Consider the following 16,604-nt stretch of genomic DNA (forward strand, 5'->3'; position numbering starts at 1 on the left):
ACTTCTCACTCCCTAGAATTTCCTCATAAGCTTTAGGAAACATTAATACCTGGGAATTTCTGGGGCATGAACTTAAGAGATAATAGTGAAAATAGAATTACCCCTGAATAGAGTTACTTTTCATAATATTTTATGGCTTACTATTCCCATCTTCTTAATTGCATCTTTTGAATCTTTCTTAGTTGAATCCTTATTAGTATTGTTATATCATTTTTAAATTAATAAATTTATTGTTCCAGTACTGGGCTTGAAACTGTCCCTGTTTTTTACTCAGAGCTGGTGCTCTACCACTTGAGCCACACTTCCACTTCAGTTATTTGCTGATTAATTGGAGATGAGAGTCTCACAGACTTTCCTGCTTGAACTGACTTTGAACCACGATCATTAAATGTTGGCCTCCTAAGTAGCAATGATTACTGAGCATGCATGGAAGCCTTTTACATTTTTCTTAAATTCATGCTGTATGTAAAATAATATTTTTATTACTTCAAGAGAACCATCTCTCCTAAAATTAAGCCCAGAATATTTAAATGTTTTGTATTTCAATATCTACCTATCATAGAAAAAAATGTGTTTGAAGCTAATATTGCTATATTAAGAGATAAAAGTATGGGATGTAGAGCTCAATAGTAAGCATTCTCTTAACATGCACAAGGCCATGAGTTCAATCCCTAACAGAGAGGGGGGTAGGAAGAAGGAGGGAGAGGGAGGTCTCAGGACTGGGGAAGGGAGGGGAGGAAGAAGGAAGGAAGAAGAGAGACAGAATGATTACGAGACAAAACACACATCTTCGTGATATATAGTGCACTTTACCTGAGGAATTTGAAGGCAAAGCTGGGCTGGGCTACAGCAGCTCTTTGAGTGGATTTGTGGTGTACATACACAGGCCTGGACTATTGGCTGCCCAGCCTGTCAAGTCAAAGACACCTGGACAGTCTCTCTGGGATCCTTGTGTTGGACAGTTTAGCCTGGCCAAGGGTCTTAGGGCCACCTGCATGTGACAAGTACAAAATCTCAACCGCAGACCTTGTTGTGTACAATGGACCCTGGCTTTCACTAGACAGAGAAGACAGAGCTGAGCTCCCTGCCCGCTGTTGGGCCCCTTGGCCTCGGTGGCTCCGGGGTGGCTGCGTTTACCCGCGTTGCTAGGCAACCGCGGACCCTTAGCTCAACTGATTCTGCGCCCTGGCTGCCCAGCGCCCCCCTGGTGGGACACTGGAGAGACTAGGTTGGGTGTCTCTTGGAAGCTCCTGCGACGGCCATGTCCGGGGAAGGACGTGGCCCGGGGTGGCAGCGTGTCACCGCCGTGAAGAAGTTCTTTGGCTTTGGAGCTCGGGTCAGGACGCCCCTGGGCTTCTGCGATGACCCCCCGAGTTTGCGCGGGACGAAGCCCCGGGAATTGTACAAGCTCTCGTACAAACCGCATTCGGACGACATGTTCCACTGGGCAGCCGTCCGCGGAGACATCGCCCACATCGACAGATGCTTGGCTGCAGGTTTTGGTGTGAATTACAGGGAACGCAAGAGGAGGTGAGGAGACAGGGTCCTGGGGCCTCTGGGGGGGGGCGTGGGGGGACAGCGGACAGGGGAGGCTGGCTGCCACCCGGGCTCTGTCCCCGCCACACGGGCTCTGGTCACCTGCACACCTGGGAAGAGGGCTTGCGCCCACGTGGGCTTTAGGAGCAGGGCCGCCAGACAAGATCAGGACTTGAACAACTCCTTTTATAGTGTCCACACTTCCAAAGGGTCAAAGAATGGATCAACTCCCCGGGCACTGGGGCTCACACCTGTCATCCTAGCTACTCAGGAGGCTGAGATCTGAGGATCGAGGTTCAAAGCCAGCCCGGGCAGGAAAGTCCCTGAGACTCTTATCGCCAATAAACCACCAGAAAACCGGACATGGTGCTGTGACTCAAGTGATAGAGTGCTGGTCACCTGGAGCTGAAGAGACCCAGAGTTAAAAAAAGGGATCAACTGCACACCCAAATGTTATTTAATAGCCTTCAAGATGTTTCCTAGCGGTGCACATGCACCTATAGGTGTTCTTAAACTGAAAAAGGAAATTGGGAGCAGAAAAGGGGCTTTCTCATTCTCCTCCTCCCTTCCCTTTCCTCTGCCTCTTTGTCTGACAAGCAGCCCAGGGTCCCCTGCAGCTTCCAGCTGGCAGACGGGGGTCAGCAGTTTCTGCAGCGCGCATGCGTCTTGACTTTGCTGGCTTTCAAGGCCAGGAAGACCTGTGGGGTGAAGGTAGTGGGTACTGACCACAGAGTGCTCACCAGCAGGGCTTCACCGTGTCCAGGAGGCTGTGTCTTGACAGTTGACACATAGCAAACTTCAGAGCCTTTCAATATGTTATACTTGAACATTGTATTTATTTGTGACATCTTGAAAGACTGCGAGGATCGTCTGGCTGACACTGGACAGGTCTTAGCTTGCACTTTGTCAGTTGAGCCCAGCTCACTCAGAGAGATGTGGGTTGGGGGGGGGTGGGGGGGTGGAGGAGGTGGAAGATCCTGTGCTCTCTACCATTTGGCAGACCTTTCCTCGCTCCTCGCTCCTGCACACTTGAGCGCCATCCACTGGAGCTTTGTGGGAAATGTACACTATGTGGTTGGTTATGCTCAATCACTCCTGTTTACCAGCATTGATTGGTTAAAAAAAAATCACTACAGCAACCGCATATGGTTGTTGATAGATATCAATCTATAGAGCTTTCCAGCATCTAATTTACTTTGTAATTGAATATTGAACCAATTTAGAATTTCACTCTAAAACTTCATTTTAGTGCTCCATTACTAATGCAGCAACTCCCCTGAAGCTACACACTTCAAAATGTGTGTTGCATCAATGGTAGAAAAGTCAATAATGAGGGAAAGCATCAGAATATCATTCCATCCTCACACCCAACATTATATAATCCTCAAAAACATGTTTATATCAGTACATATCCATGTATGGTTATTCTTTACTGACATGCCTCATAAGGACCTTGTTTTTGTGTGTATGGAAGTATAGATTCTCATCACGTTTTCCTTTTCCTGCTCCTCTTCCTCCATCTCATCCTGATTGTGCTCCTCTTGATTTTCTTCCTTCGTCTTTTGCCTATCTTCCCCCTCGTTCTGTTTCAAATTAATTATATCATATTCTAGATTTTATCACCATTTTCCATCCTCACTATATCTCTGTATTTCTCATCTATGTCTTCATGCTGTAGTTTATACAGTTTTTTTAAAAGAATGATTCAGTATAATTTTGATCAGGCAACTTTAAAAAATAAGATTTATTGGAAAACCTTATCTAAGTGCCTCTTTTAGCTTCAGTTACTTCCTCTGATAGAGGAATATGAATCTGGCAGTTCTACTTTTATGTGTGTGTGCCAGTCCTGGGGCTAGAATTCAGCATTTGGGTGCTGTCCCTGAGTTTTTATTGCTCAAAGCTAGCACTCTACCACTTGAGCTACAACTCTATTTCTGAATGTTTTTGTAGTTTTAAGAGATAAGAGTCTCATGGACATGCTATTCCTCCCCCCAACTTTTGTCTTGTTAGTTTATTTATATTTGGGAGGGTGAAGGAGGGCACATAAAAGGTGGAACAAGGGTGAGCAAATAAAACGGTGATACTAGCCTCTATGTGGAAAATGAACTGGGTGTCTCGTGAGTGGGGATGGGAGGGGAAAACCAGGAGAGAGTGATGGAAGAGAAGACATGGTTCAAAAAGAACTGTACTCATTACTCGTTTCCTGATTCATGTAACTATAACCCTCTATATATCAACTCTAAACAAAAATTTTTAAAAAAGGAGTCTCATGGATTTTCCTGCCAGGTCTTCCTTCAAACCCTAATCCTGAGATTTCAGCTTCCTGAGAAGCTTACACCTTTCAAAGCTGTAATCTTATCTTGCTTTTTGAATAGAGTATCAACATGAGTTAACTCTAGTCAATATCTCCGTTCAACTTCATGTGCAATATTGTTCGTTGTCTCTGTGTGTGGCCATTATTTGCTGTTTGTTGAAAAGCAGTAATGACATGAATTCTAATATTTACCATGTTAAGGTGTTATGTTCATGCACTTGTTCAAAAATTTTGCATGGAGTCTTACTGAAGCATCACAGTAATGTCTCCTGAGAAAAGTACTATTTTTGATTCTCATGGGTGGCAAATACAAGTATAGAACAGATAAAAGATAGTTGGTAACAGGATGTAAATGCAATGCTAGTTAAACCCAAAGGTTAAAAACTTTTTATTCAAAAAGACTTCTCTGGACTGGCAATGTAGCTCAGTGTCACCTGCCATAGGGTGTGGGAGGCCCTGTGTTCTATCTCCACCTGATACTAAAAAGTAACCGTTAAATAGGCTGCACTTTCTTTATTGTAGTGGGGCATCAAACAGTAAGTACTGTTCTTCAAGACAAAGGGGACTGTTTGCTTAAAAGGCAGAGGAACTACTTTCAATGTAATCTTCATATTTACATGCATAATTGTGTATTTGAGACACTACTCTAAAATTTTAATGCAATCTTTTTCCTTTCCTCAGAACTGCTCTGCATTTTGCCGCTTGGTATGGGAATCCAGATCTAATTACTTTCCTACTGGAAAAAGGGTGTGATATGAATATCCGTGACAGCTGTGGTTACACACCTCTGATTAAGGTCACTACCCAACAAATTTCAGCATAAGTTTGATTTAAATGCTTAAATTAAAAGTGAATTAATCTTATTTCAACGTAACTATTTAAATGTAACTATTGTCTTCTTTAACTAGAGCTAACCAATGAAATATGAGTTTTTCTTGAACTATTGATTTGATGATGTTTCTTGTTATATTCCCCATAGAGCGTACAAGCCCGGAGGCTGCAATGTTTGACTATTCTCCTGGAATATGGGGCAGATCCAAACATTAAAGACCACAAGGGCTACACTGCCATCTTCTATGCTGTCTTTTGGGAATGGAAACCAGTGGTTGTCAAACTGCTAGAGTACAATGCATATCTAGAGATAAGAAATGAGGTATAGATAACCCAAACTTTAAACCATTTGAAGTGCATGTGTTTGAATGGTACCCACCCTACACAAGGTCACACTTTGATGCTTAGAAAGTAGATATTGAATGAAAGCATTTTGAAATGCTTCATATAGTTATACTTTCAAAGATGCTTTCTTTTATATCTTCAGACAAGTATATATATATATATATAACCACTGAATTTTTGTGGTTTCTTTTAAAGTTCTCCCCAAAGTAATTTTTTTCACTAGTGTAAAACGACACTGGAAAGATAAATGTGCATTTGGATATGTTAAAAATTCATCATAACAAAAGTATGATTTCAAAGTATCTCTCAAATTCACTAAACCCTTTTTATCACCAACTTGGCAGTTGTAAATACTGAAATCTATGAAGATAGTAAGAACACAGATAGGAAGTCTTTGAATAATTATGCTTCAGCAGTCCTGTGTAACGCATCACCCACTTATTTAACACTTTTGGAGAATAATATAAATAGGGTACAAATTATTAAGTGCTAAGGATTCTTGAGTCACTACCATGTGTTTTTAAAATTTTTTATTTCATTTTTGGGATTGACAGTGTTTCTGTAAAACCTGATATTAACTGAAGAAAAATTTACATACAAATACTTGGGTTTGTATGCTCCCATGTAGAAATACAAACATAGCAGAGATAAAAACAAGGCTGTGAATGTGTCCCTGATGTGTTTACTTTGTGTTTCCATGAATACAGTCTATATATAAACCACAAGAGACTTTTACAGAAACTTCAGTTTCAACTTGCTCTTTAAAAATAGTATCCAGCTGGGAAGGTGGCTCAGTGGTAAAGTGCTTGCCTTGCATGAATGAAGCCCTGGGTTTGATTCCTCAGCACCACATAAGCAGAAAAAGCCAGAAGTGGTGCTGTGGCTCAAGTGGTAGAGTGCTTGCCTTGAGCTGAAGAGCTGAGGGACAGCACCTAGCCTCAGAGTTCAGGTCCCATGACTGACAAAAAAAAAAAAAAGAATAGTATCCATTTTTCATTTCTTTCCTTCTTTTCCTTCTCTCCCTTCCTCCCTCCCACCCTCCCTCCCTCCCTCCCTCCCTCTCTCTCTCTCTCTTTTCTTTCTTTCATTCTTTTCTTTCTTTCCTAACTTCTTTCTTTCTCTCTCTCTCTTTCCTTCCCTTCTCTTTCTCTTTCTGTCTTTTTCTCTCTCTCTCCCTTTCTTTCCCCCTCCCTCACTTCCTTCCCTCTCTCCTCCCTCTTCCTTCCTTTCTTTTTTTTTTTTAATTGTGAAAATACCATACAGAGGGTTTACGATTACATGGGCAAGGTAATGAGTACATTTCTTATCAAGCATTGTAGCCTCCTCCTTTGTTTCCCCTTCCCATCCTTTCCCATCTCCCCCTCTCCCCCTTTCCTTTCTTTGCTGGAGATCAAACCCAGGGCCACATGCATGCTAGATATGCACAGAGATATGAAGATGCCTGTGGATGAAAACTAGTGGTATCGAGGTGGCCACTGTGAGGAGTTTTAGCCCTTGGACATAGGCATCACCATAGCATCTATGGTTGGCCTTCTCCTTGTCTTTTCTGTTATCTTCTTCCTTGTCAAGACTCTTCAAGCTGGGAAAATCGGAAGAGAAAGAGAAAGGCCTATCAGGCTCCTTTAAGTCCATTTGATTGATGAATGAATGACTGTGAAGAGGGTATCTGGCCATCTATTTGCTAACATTTTGGCAAGACATCTCAGTATGTTTGCATGTCATGTACTTTGCTTATATAAATCTACACTTTTGAGTCTTTTTGAATCTACAGTTCATATTTTATGGTGTATTCTGATGTATATTTCAAAAGTAGGTTAACTTTTACGGATGTATCTACACTTTTGGAAATGGTCAGATCCATTTATATTTAAACTTGTTCTCTTTATTCTGTCAATAATGGCATTCTTATTGGAATAGCTAGAAAATACTAAGTCCTTCTCCAGTAGTGCTGGACAATTTGCACATATTCTTTGCCTTCAACATTGTCCCTTAATAATGCAAATCATTGTCTTCGATCATGCTTGTAGATCAGTCTTAGAATTGTCATGTTTTATTTTTGCTTCATTTTTTGGATAAAGTTAAAATAACTTCAGCAATTAAAGTACAGCAAGAATCAAAATGAATTAAATAGGTTGATAGCTGGGTGTGATTGTTCATGCCTACATTCCTGGCCCTCTAGGCAGCCTGGCCTACTCTGTTGCAAAACAAAATAGAAAACAAACACAGATATGCATCAGAGACACCTTAAAATTGAGAATGAAATGTTGTATTAAGCCTTTCAACTGCTATGGTAAGAATCTCCCGTAATGAGAGAAAACACACAAATCATTTGTTAAAAAACAAAACAAAACAATAATTTCAAGCCTAGCGTTGTTGCCTCACCCCTGCAATCCTAGCTACTCAAGAGGCTGAGATCTGAGGATAGCAGTTCAAAGCCAGCCCAGGCAGGAAACTCTGTGAGTCTCTTATCTCCAATAAACCACTCGGAAAACTGGAAGTGGCGCTATGGCTCAAGTGGTAGAGCGCTTGCCTTGAGTTGAAAAGATGAGGGACAGTGCCCAGGCCCAGAGTTCATGACCGACAAAAAATAAAAACAAAAACAAAACCCAATAATTTCTTTGAAGTTTATTTCATTTAATTCATTCCCTTAGTGAGTCATTTCAAGCCAATGCCTAGCATTAGTATTGGGTTCCTAACACAATAAACATTAAGAAAACAAAACAAGCTTCCTCCATGGCCCGGAGAAACACTGTGATTTTTTTTTTTTTTTTTGGTTGGTCGTGGGGTCTGAACTCTGGGCTTGGGCACTGTCCCTGCGCTCTTCAGCTCAAGGCAAGCACTCTACTGGTTGAGCCACAGTGCCACTTCTGTTTTTCTAGTGGTTAATTGGAGATAAGAGTCTCACGGACTTTCCTGCCTGGGCTGGCTTTGAACCGTGATCCTCAGATCTTAGCCTCCTGAGTAGCTAGGATTACAGGCGTGAGCCACTGGCGCCCAGCTAACACTGTGATTGTTATAGTCATGAAAACTCAAATGCTTATGCTGGTCACAAGAAAACATTGTCTAATAGTAATTAAGAAAAATCAAAGAGATTTAGTTATTAATTGGTATATAATGCACAGTTTGGTCATATTTTTTTAAATGATTGGATCATGCTGTCTTTCTGTTGGAGCCCACTACTTTAGTGATAGTAAATATTCTTTGGACTATATAAATAATCCTAATGTACACATGAAAATTTGCTCATCCATTTCATAAAATGCTGAAAAACTTTCCTTTTTTTGATTACTAGGTTTTCAAGACAAAGATCCAGCCTTTGCCTTCCAGAAGTTCTTGGTTTAGATAGGAGGAAAATATCATGATAGGAACAAAGTCTGGTAGAAAAAGCATATGTTTAAAGTGAGATTAGAAGAGCACTGAAGTTCATGTGACAAATCTAAGCAAGAGGGGCATTGTAAAGAAAAGCAACAGAAGTGAGGGCAGGGAGGGGAGAGAGATAAAACTATACTTTAGTCTGTATTGTTTGTTAAGTAGGTAGAGTCTTAGGATTTTCATGTTAGTTGAGAAATATGTAATTTTGTAATTACAAATTTTGTTGTCTTATAGGAAGGACTCACACCACTTCTATTTGCTCTAAAAGAGAACAAAGAGACGATAGCAGAATTTTTAATAAGCAATGGTGCAAATATTAATGCATTTGACAAATTTCAAAGGTATAGTTTGTTGTCTTTGTCAGTAAAATCCTTAGTGGTATTCCATCGTGGTAACAATCTGTCAAGTCAGAAAGAGTATAATATTGATAGGAGAAAGGTTAAATCATATTTGCCGGTACATAGTGACAAATACCAACATAAATCCTCAGTAAGGTATAGAATCAATTATTGGTAGTGAGTAGCACAAAGAACAGTACAAAATAACATTCACAACCCATTCAGGTGTTGGCTGGTGTTTGTTACTTGTGCTCTTGCCATTCCTACAATCTTGTTTTATTAGCTAAAGGGCTTTCATATTCATTTTATGTGCTTTAAAATTATATTGGTTTAATTTTGGACTCACAATGAAATTCTTAAATTGTGTCATAATATTTTCACTTATGGTTCATGTACACTTTTTCTCAAAAATATTTTTTTCTTTTTGTTTATGTGGTACCAATTGAACCCAGGGCTTCACTGAACCCAGGCAAGCACTTTACCACTAAGCCACATCCCCAGTCCCTCAAAGGTCTCTTTTAAGCACAAACAGTAGTTGGAAAATCATAGTCTGCTGAATAACTCATTACTTTAAATTGTTTTATTTGAAGAATATTTAATTAAGTTGCTTTATTTTAAGAATATTGATGTTAGGTTTTTATAACTATTGACTATTACTATGCTATTTCTATATGTGGCTTAGTTTTGTTTTGTTTTTCTTTGGCTTTTTCCTGTTTTTGCTGTTTCCAGTTTATTTTGATGTGTTGATTTTATGATGAGTAAACAAATAAAATACAAAGACCTTTAACTAGATAAACTTTAATGAAGACAAGTATAGAAGGGATCAAAGCTTTAGATTCACACAAAATTTTATTCCTAACTTTCCCACTTGCTAATTGCATGTCAGTGAGAATATTACCTACCACTAAATATACCCTCAATGGTATATGAACAGGAAGACACTCCACTTAAATGGTGACGGTAAGATTTATATAGCATTTTGTTCAGTGCAGGTCATATGGTTATCAGTAGCATCTGAATTACTATGAACGGGGCTGGGAAGGTGGGTCAGTGGTAGAATGCTTGCCTTGCATGCATGAGGCCCTGGGTTTGAGTCCTCAGCACCACATAAACAGAAAAAGACAGAAGTGGTGCTGTGGCTTAAGTGGTACAGTGCTAGCCTTGAGCTGAAGAGCTAAGGGACAGTGCCCAGGCCCAGAGTTCAGGCCCCACGACTGGCAATAAATAAATAAATAAATATTATGACTATTATCACCATTTTACTATTAATTCTACTATTGTTTTAATCACGCAGATGGCTCTTTCTTACTTGAATTTAGGTGACTATGAATTATCATATGTTGGTTTATATTAGGGAAAATGGACTGGTTCATTTAAATTACTGCCTACTTCAGATAAATAATATTAGCACAGTTATTGCCAACTAAAATATATTAAATAAGGAATTCTGTGCTATTGTCTTCGGTGGGACAAAATACTTTGAGTTTATTTTCTACTTCTAGAGATCATTTACAAAGCTTGAGTTTCCAAGATAGGTTATGTGTGTAAGAAAATTATTACGTCTTCACAGAGAGGGCAGGTATTAACATTGGTAAAATAGATCAGATCTGCAGTTTAAATTGCATCATTTAGGCACTTAAGAATGTCCTCTTCTCTGCTGTTGTAGAAACACCCTCATGTATGCGGTGAGGTGTGAGTCAGCACACATGATTAAGCTGCTTCTTGACCGAGGTGTTGACCCCTGTTTTCAGGATGCCCATCTATGGACTGCAAAACGTTATGCTTTTGAAGGTCTTTGTAAAGTGTAAGTATTTACATTAAAATGCTAGGTGACATGAGATGGAGGTGCAAAATCACAACTTTTACACTGTATACATCAAGCAAGATTTCATTGTTTAGAAAGCTTGGGAATGGAAGTGAGTTCACTTCATTGAGCAGAAGCAATGCAAAATGATAGGATATTTAGACGTGCCAGTGGATGTACTATTGCTTATCTTACAACTACATTTTTGAAGTTATAGGGGATGGAACCCATGCCTTCACATGTCCTAGGCCAGTGTTCTACCACTGAGCTCCACCCTCACCCCCTACTTTTGGAATTATAAGGACCTTTCGTGTGCGTGCATGGGTCCTGGGGCTTGAACTCAAGACCTGAACTGCGTTTTTGCTCAAGGTTAGCACTCTATCACATGAGTCACAGCTCCACTTCTGGCTTTTTTTTTTTTTTTTTTTTTTTTGTAGTTTAGTGCAGATAAGTCCCATGGACTTTTCTGCCTGGGCTGGCTTTGAAGCATGATCCTCAGATCTCAGACTCCCGAGTAGCTAGGATTGCAGGTGTGAGCCACTGGTGCCCAGGAAAGGCTTTTACTCTTATGAAGCACAGCATTCTCCATTTTATACTAACTATAAACCTTACACATGAGCTAAAAATATTGTCAAATCTTTGAGTTTTCTGATTTGCTCTTTGGGTCTTGAAATATCCACTTTACCAACAAACATTGTTATCTTCAAAGGCCCAGCTCCTTGAATTCCTAAGAACCTAAGGTTTTCTTTAAGTTCAAAGGTGTCAGCCTTCTTTCACAAGTCAGGCAAAGGCAGAAACATGAGTCATCAAGTCACTGCATTGGTTGATTCTACCTCTGCACTGTTCTATCTATGGAAGCTTTTACTGGAGCCCTCTTATAATAATCCTTTTCTACTAGGTTCTGCTTACTGACCCAAAGCCCTATGTCTTTTTGTTGTTGTTGTTGGTCATGGGGCTTGAACTCTGGGCCTGGGCACTGTCCCTCAGCTCTTCAGCTCAAGGTGAGCATTCTACCACTTGAGTCACAGTGCCACTTCTGGTTTTCTAGGGGCTTATTGGAGATTAGAGTTTCCTGGCTTTTCCTGCCCAGGCTAACTTTGAAGCATGATCCTCAGATCTCAGCCTCCTGAGTAGCTAGGATTACAGGCGTGAGCCACCTGCACCTGGCCCAAAGCCCTATGTCTTTATGCTAATAGACATAAAAGGGACAAGTTTTTTCTAATGTCACAGGTACATTTTTTTTTTCTTGTTGGTCATGGGACTTGAACTCTGGGCCTGGGCACTGTCTCTGAGCTATTCAGGTCAAGGCTAGTGCTCTACCACTTGAGCCACAGCACCACTTGTGGTTTTCTGGTGGTTTATTGGAGCTAAGAGTCTCAAGTCTCCTGCCAGAGCTGGCTTTGAACTGCTATCCTCAGATCTCAACCTCCTGAGTAGCTAGGATTACAGGCATGAACGCCTGGCTACAAGCACATTTTATAAAGCTCAGGTATTTCCAATGTCCCAGCACTCTGTTTTGGAATAGGAGGCTCCCAGATTAGCTTCATAGCAAATTGACCATTTTCCCATGTTCCAAACCTTATATAAAACCAAAATGTTACTCTAGCTATTCATGCTGAGTTTCCCTTCAAGACTGTCTTTTCTTCTAACAAGAACAACTTTCATTCATCCTAAAGTATGAGAGAGCTTCCAACAATGTTCTAGCAAGAGAATGGTTTCCTTTCTTCTTTGATGATCAAAGGCCCCTTTATATCTATGTAGCATTTTTCCTTAGCTTGTAGGAGTTGCTGTATCTTCCTTCCTGGGAAAGGATGCAAATTTTTGATTGACAATTCAAGACACTTTAAGAAAATATAGTAATGAGAATCTGCCAAGTTGTTTGAATCTATGTTTCCAGCTTTCAGGAGGTTTTCAAAATTTTCTCTCACCATGAAGCCATTAAACATAATTCTTTGACTATTGAAATTAAACCCATTTCCTCACATCATTTCTAGTTACAAAGAGGGATTTGCTCTTCCAAATCTGTTGAAGATAACACTCTAGCAAAGGTCTGCTGATTCTGAGCTGGGGAGCAATAGTACGAATTGAAGCCGGATCTTGGACTTTATTAGTTTTCTACACCTGGTGTGAAAGATCATTTTATCTAATGTAAGGAGTTTATATATTAATAAAACTGGTAGAAATTGTTGGATACCTGATTTGCTCTGTATGACAAGTCACAATGAATAGAATAGCTGCTAAAGTCAGAGCTTCTGACTTTATTTTGGATATCTAGAACACTTGAATGTTAGACCCTGAAGACAAGCACATGTAGGATTTATTTGGAAATCCAAAACCTTTATAAAGCCAGCATTAAGGAATTATTCTGGCAACTCAGCCATTCTGTTCCTACACAAACATCACAAGCCAAGATACCATATAGACACTTGAACATTTGTGTTCATTGCTGCACTAGTCACAATAGCCAAGTTCTGGAAACAGCCTACATGCCCTACAATAGATGAATGGATCCAAAAAATGCGGTACCTGTACACAATGGAATTTTACATAGCCATTAGAAAGAATTATGTCATTTGCAGGGAAATAGATATCATGTTAAGTGAGGTGAGCTAAACTCACAGAGACAAATGGCACATGTTTTCTCTCATATGGGGAAGCTAGATCTAAAACACATGGGGGCATGATAAATTAGACAGGACTCTAGGCATTTACACACAGTGAGACAAAAGGAGCATATTCTTAGGAGAGAGAAACAAAGGCACACTGTCTATATACCTCTAATTATATAAAGTAATGTTGGCCAAAATGAACCCCAAGAAATGGAAATGAGTTTAAATATAAAGAAAGTAGAGAGGGCTGGGAAGGTGGCTCAGTGGTAGAGTGCTTGCCTTGCATGCCTGAGGCCCTGGGTTCGATTCCTCAGCACCACATAAGCAAAAAAAGAAAAAAAAAAAAAGCTGGAAGTGGCACTGTGGCTCAAGTGGTAGAGTGCTAGCCTTGAGCTGAAGAGCTGAGGGACAGGGCCCAGGCCCAGAGTTCAGGCTCCATGACCGGACCCAAAAAACAAAAAACAAACAAACAAACAAAAAAAGAAAGTAGAGAAAGAAAAGGATAAAAGAAGAAAAAGAAAAAGATTATGCTAGGTACCAGTGGCTCATGTCTGTATTCCTAGCTACTCAGGAGTCTGAGATCTAAGGATCATGGTTTGAAGCCAGCCTAAGCAGGAAATCTGTGAAACTCTTACTTCCAATTAACCACCCAAAAACCAAGCCAGAAGTAAAGCTGTGGCTCAGGTGGTAGAGTGCTAGCCTTGAGGAAAAGAAGCTCACATTAACTACCCAGAAAGAAAGAGAGAGGGAGAGAGAGGAATGGGGGAGGGAGAGAGAGAGGGAGAGAGAGAGGGAGAGGAAAAGAGAGAGGAAAAGGAAGGAAGGAAGGAAGGAAGGAAGGAAGGAAAAAAAGAAGGAAGGAAGGAAGGAAGAAAGAAAGAAAGAAAGAGAAAGGGAGAAAGAAAGATAGAAAAGAGAAAGTTATTTCATTTGTTTGTTAATCCCATGTGCATATTTTACTGTCCAAATAAATCTTCATAAAAGTGCAATGACATAAAGAGTTATTAATCCTTAGAAGTTAGAAGAAGATTTCAAGCCCAAAGAAAAAAATTTATGGGAAATAACTATTGTATAGAAAGCTTTGTCTTTTCTCATGCCAGTCTAACAGAGTGCATGTACAAGCTCTACTATTCTCAATTCATAGCCATTTCATCTTATTGTCTTTTATTACAAGAATAATAAAAAGCTTTAAAGCTACAATTCTATTTTATATGGGAAAAGTTCTGAGAATACCTTCCATATTGTCTGAAGTTTTCTTCAAAATTTAGGTAGTTGGAGCCAGGTGTCAGTGAATTACACCTACAATCTTCAGGCGGTTGAGAAACAGGGTTTTGTATCAAAGTCTTCCCAGGCAGAAAAGTCCACAAGACTGTATCTTCAGAATAGCTATAAAAAACCTGGACCAAATGTGTGACTTAAATGCCAGCGCCTCAGCCAAACAACTAAGCCAAGCAAATGAGAGGCCCTGAATTCAAACTCCAGTACCAGCAAACAGCAAAAGAGAATTCATGTATATGTCAAATGCATTACATGTGAATTTAAAATAGTAACTATCCATTTTTTATACATGGCAGTAAACACGTATTTTTGAATTATGAAGAGGAGAAAATCAAATATGTAGAAGAACAAAACCAAATTGAAGGTAAGATATGTAGGAGTGAATTACCCCTAAGATGTATCATAAGAAAATTAAAACATGAAAATTTTAATTGGAGGAGAATAGTTAAAAATGTGTTAACAGTATTTTTTCAAAATTTTTAATGGTCTGGAATAATGATATATTCAAGAACTTAATGAAATTTATATTATGATTGCTAGAAGTGTAGCTTAAATTACACAGTTCCTGCCCAATGGATCACAAGGTAATTGAGTTCAAACTAGTATGTATCCATCCATCCATCCATCCATCCATCCATCTATCCATCCATCCATCTATAGTCCATATATTATATAATCTTTCAATTTAGATACTACTACATTGTTTCTGTTATTCTTTATTATCTCCAATTTACTTCTTCCTGCATTTGATTTTTAAACCATTCGTAGCTTTTTTTCCTTTGGGGGTTCTATGGATTGAACCTAGAACCCTGTGCATTTTGGGGAAATGTTCTATCAGCTGTAATTCTGACCTTTCTTACTTCTGATTTTGTTCATTAGCATAAGAGATGGTGACAAAGGGTCTACCTGATGAAAAAGTTTTTTCATAGAAAATTGTCATATGACGAGAACGGTTGAGGAAATAATATGATACTGCAGTACAAAGCACTATTTTGGACATTGTGTTCTGTTCACTCCAGTTTCTCTTAAGAATTGGAGAAGGTGATCTCAGGAGGGATTAATGGTGTCTGTCATATCTACTCTCCTAAGGGAAATAGAAGGAATATAAATATTACAGATTAATCAAATGATCTTCTTCCTCTGAGGGATGAGAATGAAATGGCCTATAATATTATAGCATGGCTCATTTTCTTCTTGATAATTTGTGCTGCTGAGAAGTGAGCTCAGGATATTCTATGGACTTATCTATTAAGCCATACCTCAGATGATTCTCTCTTTTTTGTAGGTCCTCACCTTCTATGAGTAGATATTTTGTGGTTAGAAATGCTAGTAAGGTCTTGCTTTGTTCATGTACTTCACCTGAGCGGAACAGACTTTTTTCCCTACCACTAGGAGAACATCTATATTTGTATCCATATCCATCTGTATATTTATATGCATGCTCATATGCATATGTATATCTAAACCTGTATCTGAATCATATCCTTCCTGGCTTCTAAATCCCTGTTCCTTCTTTTTAGCTTCTTTCTAGCTCTTAGCTATTGCTCAAAGTGGATAAACTCTGAAGGGAGTGATTTTTCCCAGTGACTATTTCCACAACAGGCAAAATGGCAGATGCACGTGAACCTTCAGGGCAGGGCAGGGCAGGGCAGGGCAGGGCAGGGCAGGGCAGGGCAGGGCAGAATGAGAAAACAGCTGAACCGAATCCTTTCTTTTCAGCATTTCTGCCAGGAGAGAATCAGAGAATGTGAACAGCACAGTGACTTCTTGAGCAATTCTCCAATGGGAAAATCTTTGCCAGGGCCATTATCCCTGACTGTTTCCATGGTTTTTCATACCTCAAAGTACAGTGCCTATAGTGTAAGCCTCCTGTGATAGTGTCTTTCAGCCTGCATTGAACACTGTTGACTAATTATGTGGAGAAGATGCATTGTATCACTACAAAATAGGTTTATTCTCTGAATTGTTTATAATAACATTATTCCAGAAGCAATATGTCATTTGCTCAACACTGTCAATCTGTGTTGTGATACACATTCTGCTAATGGCATCACTTTTGTCACTCTGATAGCATTCAGTTTAGATGATGGCCTTTGTACACAGTAGTTTATTTTAAGGTATCAAAATTGATTAATTTTATTCTTCTCCTTGCATGTGATAACACAAATGAGAAGTAT

At 39.5% G+C, this 16,604-nt stretch overlaps 1 protein-coding gene across 4 annotated transcripts in view; it reads left to right on the forward strand.

Annotated features, from left to right (window-relative positions):
- The window catches only part of LOC138813573 (putative ankyrin repeat domain-containing protein 19), a 44,012-nt gene that overhangs the window by 7,843 nt on the left and 19,565 nt on the right, over positions 1–16,604 (forward strand). For 3 of the 4 annotated variants that reach the window (XM_070001989.1, XM_070001990.1, XM_070001991.1), the window contains exons 1-6: positions 1,239–1,530; positions 4,532–4,646; positions 4,830–5,003; positions 8,633–8,739; positions 10,403–10,540; positions 14,724–14,791. In XM_070001989.1, coding sequence (XP_069858090.1) covers positions 1,262–1,530; positions 4,532–4,646; positions 4,830–5,003; positions 8,633–8,739; positions 10,403–10,540; positions 14,724–14,791 — 871 coding nt within the window. In that variant the 5' untranslated portion in view covers positions 1,239–1,261. Of the gene's footprint in view, positions 1–1,238; positions 1,531–4,531; positions 4,647–4,829; positions 5,004–8,632; positions 8,740–10,402; positions 10,541–14,723; positions 14,792–16,604 lie in introns of those variants that run through there. The other variant, XM_070001992.1, reaches the window with a different exon arrangement.

This window comes from Dipodomys merriami, unplaced genomic scaffold, assembly GCF_024711535.1.
Source record: "Dipodomys merriami isolate MVZ:Mamm:240054 unplaced genomic scaffold, mDipMer1.0.p SCAF_6, whole genome shotgun sequence".
In the NCBI taxonomy this organism is placed as follows: domain Eukaryota; kingdom Metazoa; phylum Chordata; class Mammalia; order Rodentia; family Heteromyidae; genus Dipodomys; species Dipodomys merriami.